Source organism: Saccopteryx leptura, chromosome 8, assembly GCF_036850995.1.
Source record: "Saccopteryx leptura isolate mSacLep1 chromosome 8, mSacLep1_pri_phased_curated, whole genome shotgun sequence".
Lineage (NCBI taxonomy): Eukaryota > Metazoa > Chordata > Mammalia > Chiroptera > Emballonuridae > Saccopteryx > Saccopteryx leptura.
The window spans coordinates 37776946-37797205 of NC_089510.1; the positions used below are offsets into that span (position 1 = coordinate 37776946).

General features: G+C 36.5%; 1 protein-coding gene across 2 annotated transcripts in view; it reads left to right on the forward strand.

Moving 5' to 3' along the window:
* Positions 1–4512: 4512 nt before the first annotated feature.
* The window catches only part of TRAT1 (T cell receptor associated transmembrane adaptor 1), a 55631-nt gene continuing 39883 nt past the window's right edge, over positions 4513–20260 (forward strand). For both annotated transcript variants that reach the window (XR_010746830.1, XM_066347684.1), the window contains exon 1: positions 4513–4704. Coding sequence is in view for 1 of the 2 variants with exons in the window: in XM_066347684.1 (XP_066203781.1) it covers positions 4698–4704 (7 nt within the window). In the remaining variant the exon portion in view is untranslated. The remainder of the gene's footprint in view (positions 4705–20260) is intronic.

Consider the following 20260-nt stretch of genomic DNA (forward strand, 5'->3'; position numbering starts at 1 on the left):
GAGGGAGAAGAGAGAGAAAATGGAATGGAGAACATACTCAAACAAATAATAGATGAGAACTTCCCAAGCCTGTGGAAAGAACTAAAGCCTCAAATTCAAGAAGCAAACAGAACTCCGAGTTTTCTTAACCCCAACAAACCTACTCCAAGGCACATCATAATGAAATTGGCACAAACCAATGGCAAAGAAAAAATTCTCAAGGCAGCCAGGGAAAAGAAGAATACAACATATAAAGGAAGGCCCATTAGATTATCATCAGATTTCTCAACAGAAACTCTACAAGCTAGAAGAGAGTGGACCCCAATATTTAAAATCCTGAAAGAGAGGAACTTTCAGCCACAAATACTATACCCATCAAAGCTATCCTTCAAATATGAAGGAGAAATAAAAACATTCACAGATACAGAAAAGATGAGGGAATTTATCATCAGAAAACCCCCACTCCAGGAATTACTAAAGGGGGTTCTCCAATCAGATACAAAGAACAAAAAAAAAACAAAGCCACAAGTAAAAGCTCCAAGAAGAACACAATAAAACCAAATTTAAACTGTGACAACAACAAGAATTCTGGTTCAGTAAGGTTAGAGTAAGTGTGATAAAAAGATCTGAGTATCTTTTGCCAAATATCTGCATTGTTCTATTGTTTTTAACTTGTTTTTTATTCCATCTGAATAATTATTATGTTTTCTGGAAGATCTTGTAATGTAAACACAATGAAAATATGAATCATCAATATACTCTAATCCGATGCAATTGCAACTCCATAATTAATTTTAAATAATTCCACATTTTAAAACAGCATAATTGGAAGCACGGGGGCCTCTCCCTTACTATTTAAAGTTGTTTCTTTTCTATTAGCTTCAGTCTTACTAAAGAATGATTCACCAGAATAAAGAAAAATCACACAGAGAAATAAATTCTGTTTTGTTTCTATAACAGAAAATTATTCTAAAGAGTCTTTAAAATAAGGAAGCATCCTTTATCACAACTATAAAATTTGTTCATGTTGTTGTAAATAATTTTAACACTAGAGAAATGTATAAAATGTAAAGTCAAAGTCCCAGGTAACCCCTTGCTAATAACTACTCTTTGTAGTTTGAAACCCTTTGCATTTTTTAAAAAGAAAAATATATATGAGTGTGTGTATAATATAATCTCTGACTGTGTGTGTATGTATAATACCCACTCAGATAATAAATAAATATGCTATAGCGATAAAGATTAATTACAAAAATAATAGATAGTCATAGAACAAGATTGGAAAACTGGGCCTCTTTTTATACTCTTGACCCAGTTTTTTTGAGTGTGGAAACTCTCACTTGACAGCTGCCATTCTGATATGTTTTTCATTTTTCATTTTTTGGGTGGAGACAACAAACCTTCAATTTTGTTGGCCTTAAAATTCTCATTTCTTGACAGGTGCCCATCAAAACCACCTACCTTTTCCCAAAATTTCCTACAACGTTTCTAACTGCTTCAGGCTTGTTAGCTTCGTGGGACAGTCTGCTTAGTCTAGTTATCTTATCAACTTCTTTTTGATAACCCATCTCGTTAAAAAGTACTACAAAAGCCTTATGTTTATTTATTATTTGAACATGGCTCATGAAGCTATTATTCACATCTGTGAATGTACTCACTAATATATTTCATAACACACATATATATCCATGGGATTTTTTATATTCTGATAATGTCTTCATGTGTTCAGCCATCTATATTTAATGAAAAGCTTTCCATTTTTTTCCTCCCTCTGGCAAATTTCAAACATCTGTGGAGCTATTTAATGCATAAACACAAACTTTCTGTGTGACCTTGAACAATCTTGCTCAATCTTCTGATTACATCAAGCTATGGAACGGAGGATTTATACTATAGATCAATTTTCAAAAATAGAATAATCGGAAATTGTGAAATGGTTGGGATTTAGCCGCCTAAGTTATACTATTTTGGAGTTACCAGTCATGTGTCTGTTCGTGAACTCTTTTAAGCCATCAGCGTGTACCACCGACTGCCTTCTTGACTTGAAGAGGGGGAGTGTACCCTTTCTCAGTCTCTGCCCATCTCTTCTGCTTTTGCCCCAGATCTCACACACTCGAAGCAGGAAAGCCCTTCGTCAGCTTTAGTCACTATTCCAACCAGTGAGTTTAGTTCGAGACCCTCTCCCTGTTGGACTGTCATGAGAGGTAACACCTACTTTCTGAGCTTACCACAAAATTCCTGCATTTTGACCTGAATCATTTTTACCGAGTCTGACCTTCTTTGCAGCCAAAAACAACTACTTAATACCCTTATTGTTTCTGGATTTGTGCTTTATGAAATAACTAGGATGAAGGTATCTTTGTTCCTTCGGTTTTCATCTCCTGCACTGCTCTTGTCTAACAAAGGGGGTGCCTGCACCTAAATTTCCAGTCTTGAGACCCCTTCTCTCTCCCATGCATGTCTTCTCTATGTCCCAGTTGGTATAAATGGGCACCTACTTTACCCATATCCCAACATCCTGTTTAGGGAAGCTCTACAGTTCCCTTTTGAGCTTGGGGCTCTTATTCTCGTTGCCTGCTACCCTATTTCTGGATCAAAACTCAATCCCCCAAGGCTGCCCCCAGCTGGGCCCTCTCCTCTTAAACTGATGTCTCAGGTATACAAAACTACCTTAAGTCTGGGTTCAGCTTTCCAGTGGTCTCTATTGTTGTATTCTATCTAATCTTGTATAGATACTTCTGTTTCTTTGTTGCCCTTTGGTTCTTACGTGAACCTGAGATTTCCATTCCCTTGAGCTCTTGGTCTACGGAATCCAGGCCTGCTTCACACCACTTGTCACCCTGCACATGAACCCGAGACTTCTATTCCCTTGAGCTCTTGGTCTGTGGCATCCAGGCCTGCTTCATACAACTTGTCACCCTGCTAACAGATGGCATCTAAAAAAAAGTTCTCTAGCTCTGTTCAAAAGGTTATCCAGGTTTTCCTTTTTATAGAACCCACCAAGCCTTTCATATACTTGTATTCACAAAGGTGAAAATAATAGTTTTTCTAAATATATTTGTTGAAGGACCATTTATTTTCCAAAAGGTTTTTGCAAGGCTAGTGCTATATAGAACATATTTTGAAAAATAAATTTTTTAAATAAGATTAGATGAAGGAATCTCCATGGTCTCTTTCAGTTTTACAGGTTCTGATTCGATGAGTCACAAGACATATTTTTGAAGAAAGCGATTGAAGTAGAAAAATCTGTTAGTGTTTAGTCAACTCTGTCCCAAGAAGCCCTGTGTTTCAGTTACTAAGGAGCTGTTTTCTGTCATGAAGCAAGGACAAGGCAGAAGACTAACATTCATTTTTTTTTTTATTCAATCATTGTGAGAATATTTATTGAGAACTACAATGAGCCAGACATTATTCTGGAGGCTGGAATTTTAATAATGCATAAGATCAATACTCTCCCTGACCTCAAAAATCTTAGGGAAATTAGCTAGAGTAAAATATCCTACAAGCCATCTAATAACTTTGCTCTGAGCCTATCGATCAAGTCTCATTTTTAATTTCCCTTAAAGTTTAAGTTCTTAAGATGTTTAAGTGCCTCTCCTTTTGTAAAAAACAGGATTCAGGTTTGTTATTCCTCTGTAATTAAAGAAAATTGATGGACTACATAAGCAAACACACACAGGCAACATGCTGCAGATCTAAGATCTACACACACAGAAACACATATGAACCTTATACGTAGACACCACTGAGACGGTCTTTATCTGACTAATGTTAAAAATGAAATGCTACCATTGATATATGCAGGAGTTGCTCAGAACATTGTTCAGAACACCAGGGGTTGCTTATTATTAAAATAACCAGGAGAGTTGCTTGTGAAATACAGGTTCCTGGGCTCTGCTTTAAATATTCTCATTTAGAGGGTCTCAGGAATATGCCTGTTAAATTAGCACCACATAACATACTTATGCTCACTGACATTTACAAACTCTGATCATTGAAGCTCTGGAGTGGGAACTGAGAGCTGGAACGTGTTACCAAGTGGGCCCAGAGTAACCCGAGGCACTCACATAGGCTGAGGTGAGGACTGGCAGGGAAGAAGGCAGGCAATCCTTCTCCTAGTGGGATAATGTGAAGAAAGTACTTGATACACAGTAGTATTCAAAAAGTGTTCTTCTCTGTCTTCTGTCAAGCCTCAAACAAAACAAAACAAAATACAACCAACAGCTTAGTACACCTGGGAGCTTCTCACAGCTCCCTCCCAGCTTTGTATAGTTTATGTTAGTGCCGTGTAAACACACGAGTGAGAAGATCTCTGGGTTCTTTCCAGAAGACTTGGAGATCCCTCTTAATCTAATTGACAACTTGATTTCATTGCTCATTTTAAAATTAGGTTTAGCTATTGATAAAAATTCAAATAGCAGAGTACAGAGCATCGTGGGATTTTTCTCACGTTACACAAAAACTTAAGAGCCTACTAGTTTCAGATCAGAAGTCTAGAAGCCTCCATCACCACATTTCCTGTTTGTAACTGAACAAAGTACACACAAAAGATTTTAAGAAACAGAAGAGAGAGAGAAAAAAAAATACTGAGGTAGAGATAAAGACAACGTTTCTGCCACACCTCTTCTAACGTTACTTGGAAACAAAAGTTCGTGGGAGCATTTTTAATCCATACATTTGCCTTATGGCTACATAAGGATTTCTCTGAGAAAAGAAGCATGTCAGGTAAGTAGCATTTTAAATTCCTTTGTTTCATTCTCATGCGTAAAATTTCACTTAATGATGTTCAAGTCTCCAACAAAGACACTTAAGATTTGGAAAGTAAATTAGTTTACACATAATTTTTAAAATGTGAGATAACCTTTAGTATAATTAGAACATACTTTGAAATCTATTAAGTATAAATAACTATTTTCTTTTCAAAGAAAAAAGTTGAATGTGTTTTATAATATAAAGCTAGTTGTAGCTGTTCGGTAAGTGTTTATTTTTATAATTATGACACTTAAAGAATTTGTTATTTTTAAAGAGACTTGCATTGACCATAAACATTCTTCTTCAGTTTAGTTGTTATAAAGCAGGTTAAGAGTAACAGCATAATAATTCTTCAGAGGTTAAGCACTATATTAACTGCTCAGAAATCAGTCCAAATAGTTAGCATTCAGAGAGATGACAATTTTGCAAAGATCAGTGGGAATTCCATCACTTGTAGAATGGTCTTTGAGAGTACAATCCACATTGATTAACTCTGTCTCTTCCATGTTGATGGTCCATTCTTCTCCTATTCTTTTATGTACTTATTTCTTTAATAAACATTTTTTGGGGTAAGAGAAAATATGCATATTTATTAAGGGTGAGAACTGTGAAAAATATATATGAAAAAGAAAAAATTTACTTAGTTTCCATCTCCTTAAAAAAACTCAAGATAGTACATTGTCTTTCCTTCTAATTTTTATTTATATACATACAATATGGTTTGTTTTTCATAACTGAAATACTGATGCACATAAAATATAATCCAGAGTTCTAACAAACACTGCAACATAACTATTTTCCTTTTGTAATAACTTTTGCCTAATTGTATCTCATGAATGCACAAAATAACATCTATTGGATTAATTGTAGTTTACATGGTTATTGTTTATTATTGGGCATATGTTGTATCTAGTTTTTTTTTATATTGTGAATGACAGAAAGATGAGCATCTCTATAGCTTTTTCTATATCAAGAATTATTTTAAGAAATATTTCTAGAATGGGAATTACTAAGTGGCTATGACCATTTTAAGTCTCATTATTACCAAATTGTTTTTCCAAGAATGATGCCAGTTCACTCTCCTCTTAGCAGTGTTTCTCCTTAACAGGCTGATATAATTTTAAAAAATCTTTACTAATAAAAAACACAACATGTTAATATATTGTTTAATATGCATTACTTTGATTACAATGAAGTTGAACATTTTTGCATGGGTTTTTTAACTTTTTATAATTCTATCATTTGTAAATTGTCTGATTATATCTTTTGCCTAATTGTTGTGTTTATAGTACTTTTAATGTTAATTTATATGTGATATTGATAAATACATCTTATTATTTCAGTGCATTTGTTTTTTGTTTTTTTTCTTTTTTTTGTATTTTTCTGAAGCTGGAAACCAGTCAGACAGACTCCCACATGCACCCGACCGGGATTCATCCCGCACGCCCACCAGGGGGCGATGCTCTGCCCATCTGGGGCGTCGCTCTGTTGCAACCAGAGCCATTCTAGCACCTGAGGCAGAGGCCATGGAGCCATCCCCAGCACCCAGGCCAACTTTGCTCCAATGGAGCCTTGGCTGCGGGAGGGGAAGAGAGAGACAGAGAGGAAGGAGAGGGGGAGGGGTGGAGAAGCAGATGGGCGCTTCTCCTGTGTGCCCTGGCCGGGAATCGAACCCGGGATTTCTGCACGCCAGGCTGACGCTCTACCACTGAGCCAACCAGCCAGGGCCCAGTGCATTTGTTTCCAGTGTTGTTTGCTGGATTTTAAAATCAATTGATAGGATTAACCACACAAGGAAGTATAAGCTGACAAATATGGTTTTCATGCTTTTCCTTTTCCAGGGTTCATAGATTAGCAAAGAACAAAAACAATTGTTCCAGGTTTGCTAGTATCCTGCAAAAAATGAACACAGCAATACTATGAACAACTGCCATGAGCTGATGTAATGGGGAGTTCAGGAAGGCCAAAGTCAGTCAATATGACATTCAATTGTTTTCAGTATTAATTCTAATTTTATAAGTGATATGGTAAAATTTCCTCCATAGCATTTTGTAATTTAGATTTTCCCTTTAGGTGTAATACAGGAGCTCCTCCATTGTCAGTTAAGACCTTCTACAATTCCATAGAAGGGACAAAAATATAAAGTATTTGTCATGAAAGCCTCATGGCTATTAAAACAAAAACTTTAATGTGAAATAAGACCAACATCAGGTGATAATAATTTTTATGCTGAAATTGGTAAAGTAAAAAAGAAATTGTTTGAACACAACAAAAAAGTGAAATTCTTAGTTAATTAAAACAATGTATGAGAAGAAAAATTCAAACCTTTCTTTTTCTTCTAGCTATATGTCTGAATCAGTAAATGTGCTGGTATCATAATTCCTACTACATTTCTGCATTCACACAAAATCAAAATTAACTGAGTCAAATGGCAAAAACAACTCTTTGGGCCACCATTAATTAGTTCAAACAATGATTCACAATGGATTTACGTTGTTGTTTTTCTAAAATAACTATTTTTATTGTCTTTATTCAGTTTTCTTTTCCTTTGAACCTCAATTACCTTTTTGATGGCAATAAAAGCCCTTCTTATAGAAACTAGGTAAGAAGAACTGACTTATGAATTATCTCTTAAACTCAGATGGTTTTTAAATTAGAGGTAGGTTACAGATCATGTTTCATCATTTAATTTAGATAGTTTGGCAGTGATTTTAAGGAACACCAATCCAGGAAAAAATTGTCACTTAAAGGTCGCAACTGGGAAATAAATGTCCACAAATTGCTAGTTAATAATAAATGGTATTGATCACTTTTATGGGCATTTTAAATTTTATTTAATTTTCTTAGCGTTGCTGAATTAAAAATAAGACAGGAAAAAATTAACATATCTTCCTAAAACATTTTTAAAAATAGAGATGTTAAAGCATTTTATTGGATGAAAGTTTCCATGTGCCCTTGCCATCTTCAGAGGGTCTTACCAAGATGTGTCTTCAACAGGAAACAGTAATTGCATATATAAAATGGATAGTTAAATATAGATGATAAGAGATTCATCTAAAGCAGGGATTTGGGCATTACTTCAATCCCAGTCGGATGTCTGAAGTTTTTCAATAACAATTAAAGTTTATAAAAGCAGCTGCAAGAATTATAGCATTTTGTCTTTAAATCTACCTTCCACCTCATTCCCATATGTATGCTTTCCTCAATTAAATTTAGTAAGTATTGCTTAAGAGCATTCGTATATATTAAAAAGAGGGACCCTTGATGTTGCAGAGATGTGGAACTGAACTCCTATTTTACAAGTGGCTTAAGGAGTGAGGTTCAGTGATTTGCAGAAAGTCACACAGCTAGTCTGTGACTGCACTCCTTCACCAGTTCCACAGTCTTCCAGACAGGCATCCCAGTGTGCTTCATTACTATCGTCCCTCTTTCCTTTTGTGGCCTCTCTCGGACATACGCCTTCCACTTCTCAAATAGCCCTTTTCTTAGAACAGGCATTTAAGGTTAATAAGTTTTAAATTTTGCATTAAAAATTATCTTATTTACTTAAAAAGCCTGGGACTGGATTTAAGAACCCCTGCCAGTAGTCCTAATTATCACTCTAATGACCCCAGTGATGGGGTCATAGGATGGGTAGTGGTGGTAGTGGTGGTGGGGGCTATGTGACAACGAGCCACATTCAAAGAGTCAAGAATGTGCCTAGTTCAGCACCAAACCATCAGCACAGTGAGAAAAATTCATGAGTACAATCTATGGATTGTTATATTAGCACTTTTTCTTTGAACTTTCTGAAGTGCCTAAGATAAATATACACATTCATGGAATGCAAGGAAGAGATAGTCATTGCTCTGACATAGTTTACAAGCCAAAGAGAGAAACCATCAGGAGAAGACATATCCTATATACGATAAACTCGTATACTTGTGTCAGTTATAGAGCCCCTGAAGGAGAACCAATTAAAGCATTGTATTTATTGCTTTTCTATTGTTACTTTTTAAAGTAAAAGTGCCTGTGAGAATCAAACCTGCAAGCAGAAAGACATTACATTTGCTTACCTGAGTTTCCTTCCAAAGCACATGTATTTGTGAATTTTAAATACAGTGCCTGCCAAGTGCTATTGACTTTAAGAGAGTCAGAGTTCTCATAACTAAACCGATCTCTATCAGCTTCCAGCGGAGGAAAGCCAGACAGAAATATAATTATGGTTTTCCCTAGTTGTTGTCATTGTCTCACTAACAACTTCTTGAAGCCTTTGGTTTTTAACAGTGTAAATAACAATGCAAATTATATGGAAGTTCTTTTAAAATTGATACAAAGCTATGCAAATGAGGGTAATTGCAATGAATGAATAATGCTATTAAAGATTGCATTTGTTGAGCAAACATTTTTGAGCATTTTGTGCATTGAACATGATAAGAGTCCCTGTCTCTACTGGATAGATACCCACCTAGATCTGGGAATATTCATACTGCATATGGAAAATAATGGGTAGGAGATGGATTAAGTGTCTGGTATATGTGTGTTTGCGGGTGTGTAAACATTTATACACAGACCCTGGCCGGTTGGCTCAGTGGTAGAGCGTCGGCCTGGCGTGCAAGGGGTCCCGGGTTCGATTCCCGGCCAGGACACACAGGAGAAGCGTCCATCTGCTTCTCCACCCCTCCCCCTCTCCTTCCTCTCTGTCTCTCTCTTCCCCTCCCACAGTGAGGCTCCATTGGAGAAAAGATGGCCCGGGCGCTGGGGATGGCTCCTTGGCCTCTGCCCCAGGCGCTAGAGTGGCTCTGGTCGCAACAGAGCGACACCCCGGAGGGGCAGAGCATCGCCCCCTGGTGGGCAGAGCGTCGCCCCCTGGTGGGCGTGCTGGGTGGATCCCGGTCGGGCGCATGCGGGAGTCTGTCTGACTGTCTCTCCCCGTTTCCAGCTTCGGAAAAATACAAAAAAAAAAAAAAAAAAAAAAGTGAAACATTTATACAGATCTTCCATTCAAGTTGAAAATCTTCACCATTTAGCTACTCAGTATCTTCCCATCTGTGCATGTTTTATTTTATTTTTCAATATGGGGGTATTTATTGTTGGCAATCAAAGATTATGAAAGTTTTCAAGAATGTCATGCAGTACAAAGCTTCCAAGTGAATATCTTATGTAAAACTCATATCACATTACAAAAAAAAAAATCTTGGAAAACAAAAGGGTTTGATAGGAATATAGACTCCTGACATCAGAGGAAAATTGGAAACTTTGCTAAACCAACGTTATACATTAGAATTTAGCCTGTGTTTTGAAAGGCCTCAAATTGGTCCTGTGAACAAATTTAGTTACAGTAAGTAAATGATAAAACCTAGCTCTAGGCAGGGGTCTCAAACTTGCGGCCCACGGGCCGCATGCGGCCTGCCGAACAATTTTGTACTGATTTTTTTTTGTTTTCAACTGCAGTGAGAAAAGTGTTGCATAACAGTTGCCTTTTGTAGACTTAGTGCGGCCCGCCAAACGGCTGTGATCTTGCTCTGCGGCCCACATGCTGAGTTGAGTTTGAGACCCCTGCTAGAGGAATGAATGTATAGTGTGGTCCAAGTTCTTGCCTTAATGTTGCTGATATTTCATGAAATGTATTAAGACTTTCCTTAAAGCTTTTATATAAAATGTAGGCTTGTGATACTGATTCAGCTATTTGTTTGTAGCTGAGAGGGAAATCATTTTTTTGGACCCACTAAAAGTCTAATAAAACTTCCTTTAAATAAAGATGAAAAAGAACTTCAACTGAAATATAATTTTGTGCAAATAATAGGATCATTTATAGCTAAAAAATCAGTGTATTTTTAAAATAGGATTAGGGCTTTCTGATTACTGCCTTAGAGTATGTTTATTTAATACTGTGATGTAATGTATTTACCCAAACCCCCACTCTTTATTGAGTATACACTAAACACTAGATGTGAGAAATGGAGGGGAAAAAACGCTAAGTAGAAAGAAGTATGATTTTATTAGTTCTTTCAACTAATAAGTTTTAGAGATTTGTTATTATTTTCTATGTATTTATTTAATCTCTTACTCCTCCCCCAGAAAGAGAGGTGTTAGAAATACAGAGAACAGTATAGAAGATAACCAAATACTATTATTAATAAATGTCACCCCACTAAATTTAATTTCTAAATGAAAAAGGAAACAATAACCAAAACAAATAAATCATGACAAAGGGAAACTAAGGAGCAAGGGATACAATTCATTCACAAAAAAGTGTATCATGTGGCCCTGGCCAGTTGGCTTAGCGGTAGAGCGTCGGCCTGGCGTGCAGGAGTCCTGAGTTCGATTCCCGGCCAGGGCACACAGGAGAAGCACCTATCTGCTTCTCCACCCCTCCCCCTCTCCTTCCTTTCTGTCTCTCTCTTCCCCTCCCATAGCCAAGGCTACATTGGAGCAAAGAAGGCCTCGGGCGCTGAGGATGGCTCTGTGGCCTCTGCCTCAGGCGCTAGAATGGCTCTGGATGCAACAGAGCGACACTCCAGATGGGCAGAGCATCGCCCCCTGGTGGGCGTGCAGTGTGGATCCCGGTCAGGCGCATGCGGGAGTCTGTCTGACTGCCTCCCTGTTTCCAACTTCGGAAAAATGGGGGAAAAAAAAAGTGTATCATGTAATCCTAGAGACTTACAGTAGATTGTGTCAAATGATACACAAATACAGACACCTGACCAGTGACAATATTCACATGAACTAGAAGAGTAAAAATGCTTCATATTTTGAGGAGATCCCCAGGTTCTTATATCTGAGATATCCCATGATGTATTAAATAATTTTTTCTAGTTAATAGCACCCATATAATTAATGAAGTAATGACAGATTTTATATAGTTCATTTCTTTCTTAAAATGGGATTTATTTTCCCCTGATAACAAAGTTAGTGTAGAAAATGAAAGAGAACAAGAAGAGCAACAGAGTTTTGATTTTTATTTTCTGACCACAACCTGAAGTTCCATTCTCTACGGCCATTTTAGGGCCTATGGTCAGCTGAGATGGAAGCAGGTTTGATATTCTCTTAAGAAATCCTGGGAACATAACTGAGATCTGTTCTAGTACAGAAAGTCACGGAAGCCCACTCTCACTCCATTCAGCAGTAGATCCAAAGAGAAGCTATAGGCAGGGTCAAAATTTCATCCCAAAATTAGATTTTCATCCATTTAGCATATGAATGAGGAAATAATCAAAGTCCCAAATAATATGTCATGGAAATCTGTTACCATAGTACTAGACTGGACTATTTCTAAAACAAGTTTACAAGTCACCCAGTTTTGCCAAAGGTAAACTATTAATATAATTATACATCATTAAATGCTTATTTTTAAGCAATGCAACTTTCTGGTTAACTCTGTAGTAATAAGTTATCTGTGAAATGTTTTTAGGTAATTTACACTAAACTATGATATAATATATAATTACTAAACTGAAAGAAAATGGACAATTATCAAAAACAATCATTTGAACTTTAATTATTCTTCAGCCATTCTTTCTTTAATAATAGCAAGACTGAACAACTATTTCTTTTCTTTTTTCTTTTCAAGTGAGAGGAGGAAAGATAGAGAGACAGACTCCCACATGCACCCTGGCCAGGATTTACCCAGCAATCCTCGTCTGGGGCCAGAGCTCAAATCAACCAAGCTATCCTCAGCACCTGAGGCCTACTGTTGGACTACCCAAGCTATCCTCAGTGCCCAGGGCCAATGCTCAAACCAAGAATTTATTTCCTAAATTTCTTCCCCAGAGATTATACTGACTCTAATCAAACTCTCCAATGATTTATAAATAAGAAAATAAAATCTTTTATTTATAATGGCGACTACTCCCATAAATCTCAGTTGTTAGCACCAACTTTCTTGTATTATGCTTCCTGGGAAACAAAAAACTAATTCTCTGTAGGGTTTTTTTTGGTAAATACAGATTCAGGTCAGAAAGAATTAAGATTTATTGATGAGAATTACCCCAAAGCCACAGTGCTGGAGACAAATGTAATAGAATCTTCAACTTGTCTTTCTTGGATTGTGACTGTTTCTAGAACTCATGCATGGTTTTAACCTTTCTGTTGGCTCTGGTCATTATATTATCTTTCTTTAGTCCACTTTTCATTTATTTAGTCAGTTGACACATATTTAATGAGCGCCTACTTTGTGCTGAATAGGTTTCATAAATGATAGTTGGAGTCTTACTAGTAGTAAGGTAATACAAAAAGAACAATAGCTAATATTTACTGAGCACTAAATATTAGTGAGAAACATTAATCCTTTGGGGAGAGATGTTTATATATAAATGATTACATCAATACTTATTGAAATGTAGAAGGACATGTAGGATGTCATTTGGCAAGGTACAGAAATCATTGAGCGAACACTTCAAAGAGAAGGTAATCTTGAAAGATGAATAGGCCTGACCTGTGGTGGTGCAGTGGGTAAAGCATCAACCTAGAATGCTGAGGTCACCAGTTCAAAACCATGGGCTTGCCTGGTCAAGGCACATATGGGAGTTGATGCTTCCTGCTCCTTCTCTCTCTCTCTCTTTCTCTCTCTCTCTCTCTCTCACTCTCTAAATGAATAAAAAAATTTTAAAAAAGAAAGATGAATAGGAATTTATCAGATGGGTATGGGGAAAGGTATTTCAGGCAATGGGGCATATATACAGAGACATAAAGACACAAAATGATAAGTATAATATCTTTTGAAAATTACATGTAGAACATGCTGTATTATAAGGTGGGCATAAAGATACATTCTAAAATATACAAGAAACCTAAAATAACATTCTGAAGAAATAGTTTGTGGTATACGAAGAAAAGTTTGATGTCCTCTATATTTAGGGCAAAAATAAAAACAGGTACCTTCTTTTGTAGGACCTATGTGATAGACTCCAGAAAGAAGACAAAGAGATATCTTTCTCCAGAAATCATGGAGGAGGGAATATATGAGGACAGTGTGTGGAACTGTAGAGCTAGATCATGAGTGGTAGTTGAGGTACTATGGATTAACCAAAAGAGCTATAAACATAATGTCAGAGCCAGTTGAACTAATAGGAAAAAGGGCAGACAGACCAACCTGAGTGTGGTTTGCATAGTATTGTGTTTTAAAACCTTGGACATCAAATATCAAAATCCTTTAGGATGTGTATATTCTTTCATCCAGGAGTTTATCTTTATAAATTTTTACTTAAAAAGAAAGTAAGGTGAGTACATAGTTTAAGCTAAAGATATTCACCACACTATTGCCTCTATAAATAAAAATTAGAAGCAACTTAAATATCTTACAGTAAGAGATTGTTTATATAATTTATGGAAAGTGCATACAATGGAAGAAGATGTCAGAGTAATGGCAGCATGAGAGATAATCTTGATCTCTTCCTTTGAAATTTCAACTAATTGAACAAGTATAACGCAGCACAGGAACTCCACCTAGGCTCACAGGCATGCCTGAAAGATCCACACACTGCATGCATTAAAGGTGAGATGAGCTGAAAAGGGGAGCAGAAGATAAACACATTCACGGTTGGCTCTGGAGAGGAGACAAACCCAGAGTGACTGGGGTTTTTTCTTTTTCTCTGCTGGACCATGGAGAGGAGAAAAGCTCAGGTTGTCTGGGTCTTGTCTGAGGTATGTGGAGAGGGGAACCTGGAGTGAGTGAATCTCCTTCTGCCAGGAGGAGCAGTGAGATAGAGGGGCAGAAGGGCAGATACTAAGCCAAAAACAGTGGTGTCATGGTCAGTGTTCTCACGGTCAGTGTTCTCACAGTCTGCTCGCAGCCTGCACTTGGCAGACAGAAAGAAAAGTAAGTGAACCCACCCTGCCTCCCAGACACCACATCCCTCACCTCACAGGAGTGGAGAGTTGCAGAAACAAACCCCACAGATAGATCCCCAGAGCCATTCTATACCCTGAACAACAGAGGTACTCCACGTCTGGTCCCTTGGTCTGTTGAGACATGGGAAGGAGCACCCAGAGGTCTGAGATAACCATTGCTAAGCTATAAAGTTGGAAAGCTGAAGCCATAAAGCCCTCACAACACGCCTTACCCGCAAATGTGACTGCATCTCTGTCTACATCATTGCAAAAGCAACATCTGGGCAGAGGACAAACCAGAAATTTCACAGAGCTACAACTTGTAAAGCAGAAACACCTACAGGAAAAAAACAGTATCCTCTCAAAATTGAAATTTATTTCTTCTGATTTTCTTTTTTTCTTCTTGTTCTTTCTTTCTCTTTTGAATTTTATTTTCTTTAATATTTATATTTTTATTCTTATTTTTTGTGGATTTTTTTGTTTTAGATTTTATTTTTGGTTCTCAATCTTTGTTTTTTGTGGTTTTTCTTTTTTACTTCTCATTATTTTAAAACTTTTTGTATTTTTTTAATTTTAATTTTTCATTTTTTTAGTTGTTTTTGTTAGAGGTCATAACAACACCACTCTCAAGTGCAATCAAGGAAGAAGAAATAAAATTCCATAACTACACAAGACAGAGACATAGTTCAGAAAGAAAATAAAAAATATCCAGAAAAAAATCTCAATCACAGAGAAAACTTGGAGGTAAATGATAGAGAATTCAAAACTGAAGTTTTAAAAATATTCAACAAGATGCAAGAAAACACCAATAGGCAATTTAATGAGCTCACCAAGGAGACAGAAACTTTAAAAACAGAGATGAAGAACTCAATACATGAATAGAGAACTGAGGTAGCAAGTTTAGCTAATAGAAAAATCCAGATAGAGGAAAAAAAAACAGTGACATCAAAGTTAGGCAACTAGAGATGTTACAGAGAGAAGAGGAGAGAGACTCACAAATTTAAAAAAGAAATGAAAGCTCTACACAAGAATTGTCTGACTTCATCAGAAAGAGCAATATAAGAATAATGGGTATATGAGAAAAAGAAGAGAGAGAGAAGGAAATGGAGAGCCTATTCAAACAAATAATTGATGAGAACTTGCCAAGCCTATCAAAAGAGTCTCGAATCCAAGAAGCAAATAGAACATCAAGTTACCTCAACCCAAACAGACCTACTCCAAGACACATAGTAATAAAATTATCAAAAAAACAATGACAAAGAAAGAATCCTCAAGGCAGATAGAGAAAAGAAGAACATGCCATATAAAGGAAAGCCCATTAGGTTATCATCAGACTTCTCAGCAGAAACTCTACAATCCAAACATTCAAAGTAATGAAAGAGAAAAATTGCCAGCCAAGAATATTATATCCATTAAAGTTACTCTTCAAATATAAAGAAAAAATTAAAACTTTTGCAGACATACAGAAGCTGAGGGAATTTAACACCAGAAAACCCCACACTGCAGGAAGTTATTGGACCAGACACAAAGAACAAAACAAATCAAAACTACAAGTGAAAGTTCCAACAAAGTAATAATAAAAACAAAGATAATCTGTGACAAAGATAACATAAAAGGGGAGAGGATAAAGGTTTGCAGGAGCAAAGGAGAATGGAGTACAGATGAACATTTTTCTTTTAGTAACCTAATGGTAACCACCCACGAAAAAGCCACTACTGAAATACACAGTTAAAAAAAAAAGAAATAGGAGAAAAAGTATGGAATACAACTGAACAAAAACAACTGACAGAAACACAAAAGAGAAGAACCAAACAAGACACAGAGCCACCAGAAAACAACATAAAATGGCTATAGAAAATCCTCAAGTGTCAATAATTACCCTAGATGTAAATGGACTGAACTCACCAATAAAGAGACATGGAGTAGCAGACTGGATCAAAAAGCAAAACCCAACCATATGCTGCCTTCAAGAGACATATCTAAGCTGCAAGTACAAAAGTAGACTCAAAGTGAAAGGTTGAAAAATGATTTTCCAAGCAAATAATATCCAAAGAAAAGCAGGTATAGCCATACTCATATTTGACAATGCTGACTTTAAGACCTTAACCAGAGACAAAAATGGACATTTCATAATTATGAAGAGATACTGTATTAAGAAGACATAGCATTTCTTAATATATATGCACTGAACTAAGGAGCACCAAAACATATAAGACATCTACTAATTGATCTAAAAATAGAAGTGGACTAAACAGAATCATACTTGGAGATCTCAACACAGCACTGATGCCTTTAGATAAATCATCCAAGCAAAAAAATCACTAAAGAAGTGTCAGCCTTAATGACATACTAGACCAAATGGACATAATAGACATTTAAAGGACATTTCATACCAAAACATCAGATTATACATTCTTCTCCAGTGTGCAAGGAAAATTCTCAAGGATAGAACATATGTTGGGCCACAAAAAAAAAAAAAAAAAAAAAAAAAAAAAAAAAAAAAATCAACAAATTCAGGAAGATTGAAAATATACCAAGCATATTTTCTGGCCACAAGGCCTTGAAATTAGAATTCAGCTCCACAAAGGAAGTAAAGAAACCCACAAAAATGTGGAAATTAAACAACATACATCTAAAAAATGACTGACTGAATCAAAGAAATAAAAGCTGAGAACAAAGATATTTACAGACAAATGAAAAGGACAGCACGACATACCAAAATTTCTGGGATGCAGTGACAGCAGTAATAAGAGGCAAGTTTATATCATTATAGGTTTATATCAAGAAATAAGATCCCCTGGCCATTTGGATCAGTGGAAGAGCATCAAACCTGTATGTAGGTGTCCCAGATTTGATTTCTGGTCAGGACACACAGGAGAAGTGACTATCTATTTCTCCACCCCTTTCTCTCTCTCTCTCTCTCTCTCTCTCTCTCTCTCTCTCTTTTCTCCTCCCATGGATATGCCTCAATTGATTTGAGCACATTGGCCCCAGGATCCATGGAATCTCTGTCTTAAGCTCGAAAAATAGCTCAGTTGTGAGTATGGCCTTCGTTAGTCAGAGCATTGTCCCCACACGGGGGTTGCCAGGTGGATCCCAGTTGGGAAGCATGTGGGAGTCTTTCTATCTCTCCTCTTCAACAAAAAAAGAAGAAAAAGAAAAACAAATCAAGAGAGATCCCAAATAAACAACCTAACATCACACATAAGGAACTAGGAAAAGAAGAACAAAGGCAACCCAAAGTCAGCAGAAGAAAGGAAATAGTAAAAATTAGAGCAGAACTAAATAAAATCGAGAATAGAAAAACTGTACAAAAAAGTTAATACAACAAAGAGCTGGTTCTTCAAAAAGATCAATAAAATTGACAAACCCCTGGCTACACTCACTAAGGAAAAAAGAGAAAAGACTCATAAACAAAACCCAAAATGAAAGAGGAGAAATTACAGACATCATAGATATACAAAGGATCACAGTAGAATACTATGAATGATTATATGCAACCAAATTCAACAACCTAGAGGAAATGGATAAATTCCTAGAACTATACAATCTTCCTAGACTGAGTCACGAAGAAGTGAAAAACCTAAATAGACTCATAAGCAGGGAGGAAATAGAAACACCTATCAAATAGCCTTCAAAAAATAAAAGTCCAGGACCAGATGTCTATACTAGTGAATTCTACCAAACATTCAAAGAAGATTTGGTACCTACCCTTCTCAAAGTCTTTCAAAAACCAGAAGAACCAATATTCCCTAACACATTTTATGAGGCCAACATAACCCTGATACCAAAACCAGGCAAGGACAATACAAAAAAAGAAAACTACAGACCAATATTGCTAATGAATACAGATGCAAGAATCCTAAACCAAATACTAGCAAATTGAATACAATAATGCATTAAAAAAATAATATATCATGATCAAGTGGGATTCATTCTAGGAGCACAGTATGGTTCAACATATGAAAATCAAACAACATAATACACCACATCAACAAAGCAAAGAACAAAAATCATATAATCTTATCAATAAATGCAGAAAAAGCATTCAATAAGATACAACATCCCTCTATGTTTAAAATACTCAAAAGAATAAGAATAGAAGGAAAGTACCTCAACACCATAAAGGCCATATATGACAAACCATCAACTAATATCATACTAAATGGTGAAAAAATAAAGACCTTTCCTCTAAAATCAGGAAAAAGACAAGGCTGCCCATTCTTCCCAGTCTCATTCAACATAGTTCTGAAAGTTCTAGCCAGATCAATAAGACAAGAAGAAGAAATAAAAGGCATCCATATTAGGAAAGAAGAAGTAAAGGTATCACTTTTTGCAGATGACATGATCCTGTATATAAAAAACCCCAATGACTCCATCAGAAATCTATTAGAGGCCCTGGCCGGTTGGCTCAGCGTTAGAGCGTCGGCCTGGCATGCGGGGGACCCAGGTTCGATTCCCGGCCAGGGCACACAGGAGAAGCGCCCATTTGCTTCTCCACCCCCCCTTCCTCTCTGTCTCTCTCTTCCCCTCCCACAGCCAAGGCTCCATTGGAGCAAAGATGCCCAGGCGCTGGGGATGGCTCCTTGGCCTCTGCCCCAGGCACTAGAGTGGCTCTGGTCGCGGCAGAGCGATGCCCCGGAGGGGCAGAGCATCGCCCCCTGGTGGGCAGAGCGTCGCCCCTGGTGGGCGTGCCGAGTGGATCCCAGTTGGGCACATGCGGGAGTCTGTCTGACTGTCTCTCCCCATTTCCAGCTTCAGAAAAATACAAAAAAAAAAAAAAGAAATCTATAATGAACTTAAAAAATCAGTTCCTTTTACAATTGCAACAAAAAAATAAAATATCTAGAATAAAGTTAATAAAGAATGTGAAGGACCTATATACTAAAAACTACAAAGCATTATTGAAAGAAATTGAAAAAGACATAATGAAATAAAAAAATATTACATGTTCATGAACTGGAAGAATTAATATAGTTAAAATGGCCATATTACCTAAAGCAATATAGAAATTTAATGCAATCCTCATTTTAATCCCATGTCATTTTTTTAAAAGATATAGAACAAAAAATCACCAGGTTTGTATAGAACCATGAAAAGTCTCGAATAGCCAAAATAATACTGAGGAAAAAGAATAAAACTGGAGGTATCACATTACATGACTTCAAATTATACTCTATAGAGTGACAATAATCAAAACAGCATGGTTTGGCAGAAAAACAGACATACAGACAAATGGAACTGAATCGAGAGCCCAGAAATAAAATCACATAAAGATGGACAAATAATCTGTGACAAAGGATACAAAAACACACAATAATGAAAATAAAGCCTCTTCAATAAATGGTGCCAGGAAACTGGAAAGCCCCATGCAAAAGAATGAAACTTGACTAGAGATTGTCCCCTTGCACAAAAAATTAATTCAAAATGGATTAAAGACCTAAATATAAGATCTGAATAATAAATTACTTAGAAGAAAATATAGGTACTAAGTTAATGGGCCTTGGCCATAGAGAACAATTTTTGAACATGATCCCCCAAGGCAAGGGAAATAAAGGCAAAAATAAATAAATAGGACTATATCAAATTAAAAAGCTTCTGCACAGCAAAAGAAACTGACAACAAAACAAATAGCCAACTAAATGGGAGATGATATTTGCAAACAACAGTTCCGATAAGGGGTTAACATCCAAAATATATATGGAACTCTCAAAGCTCA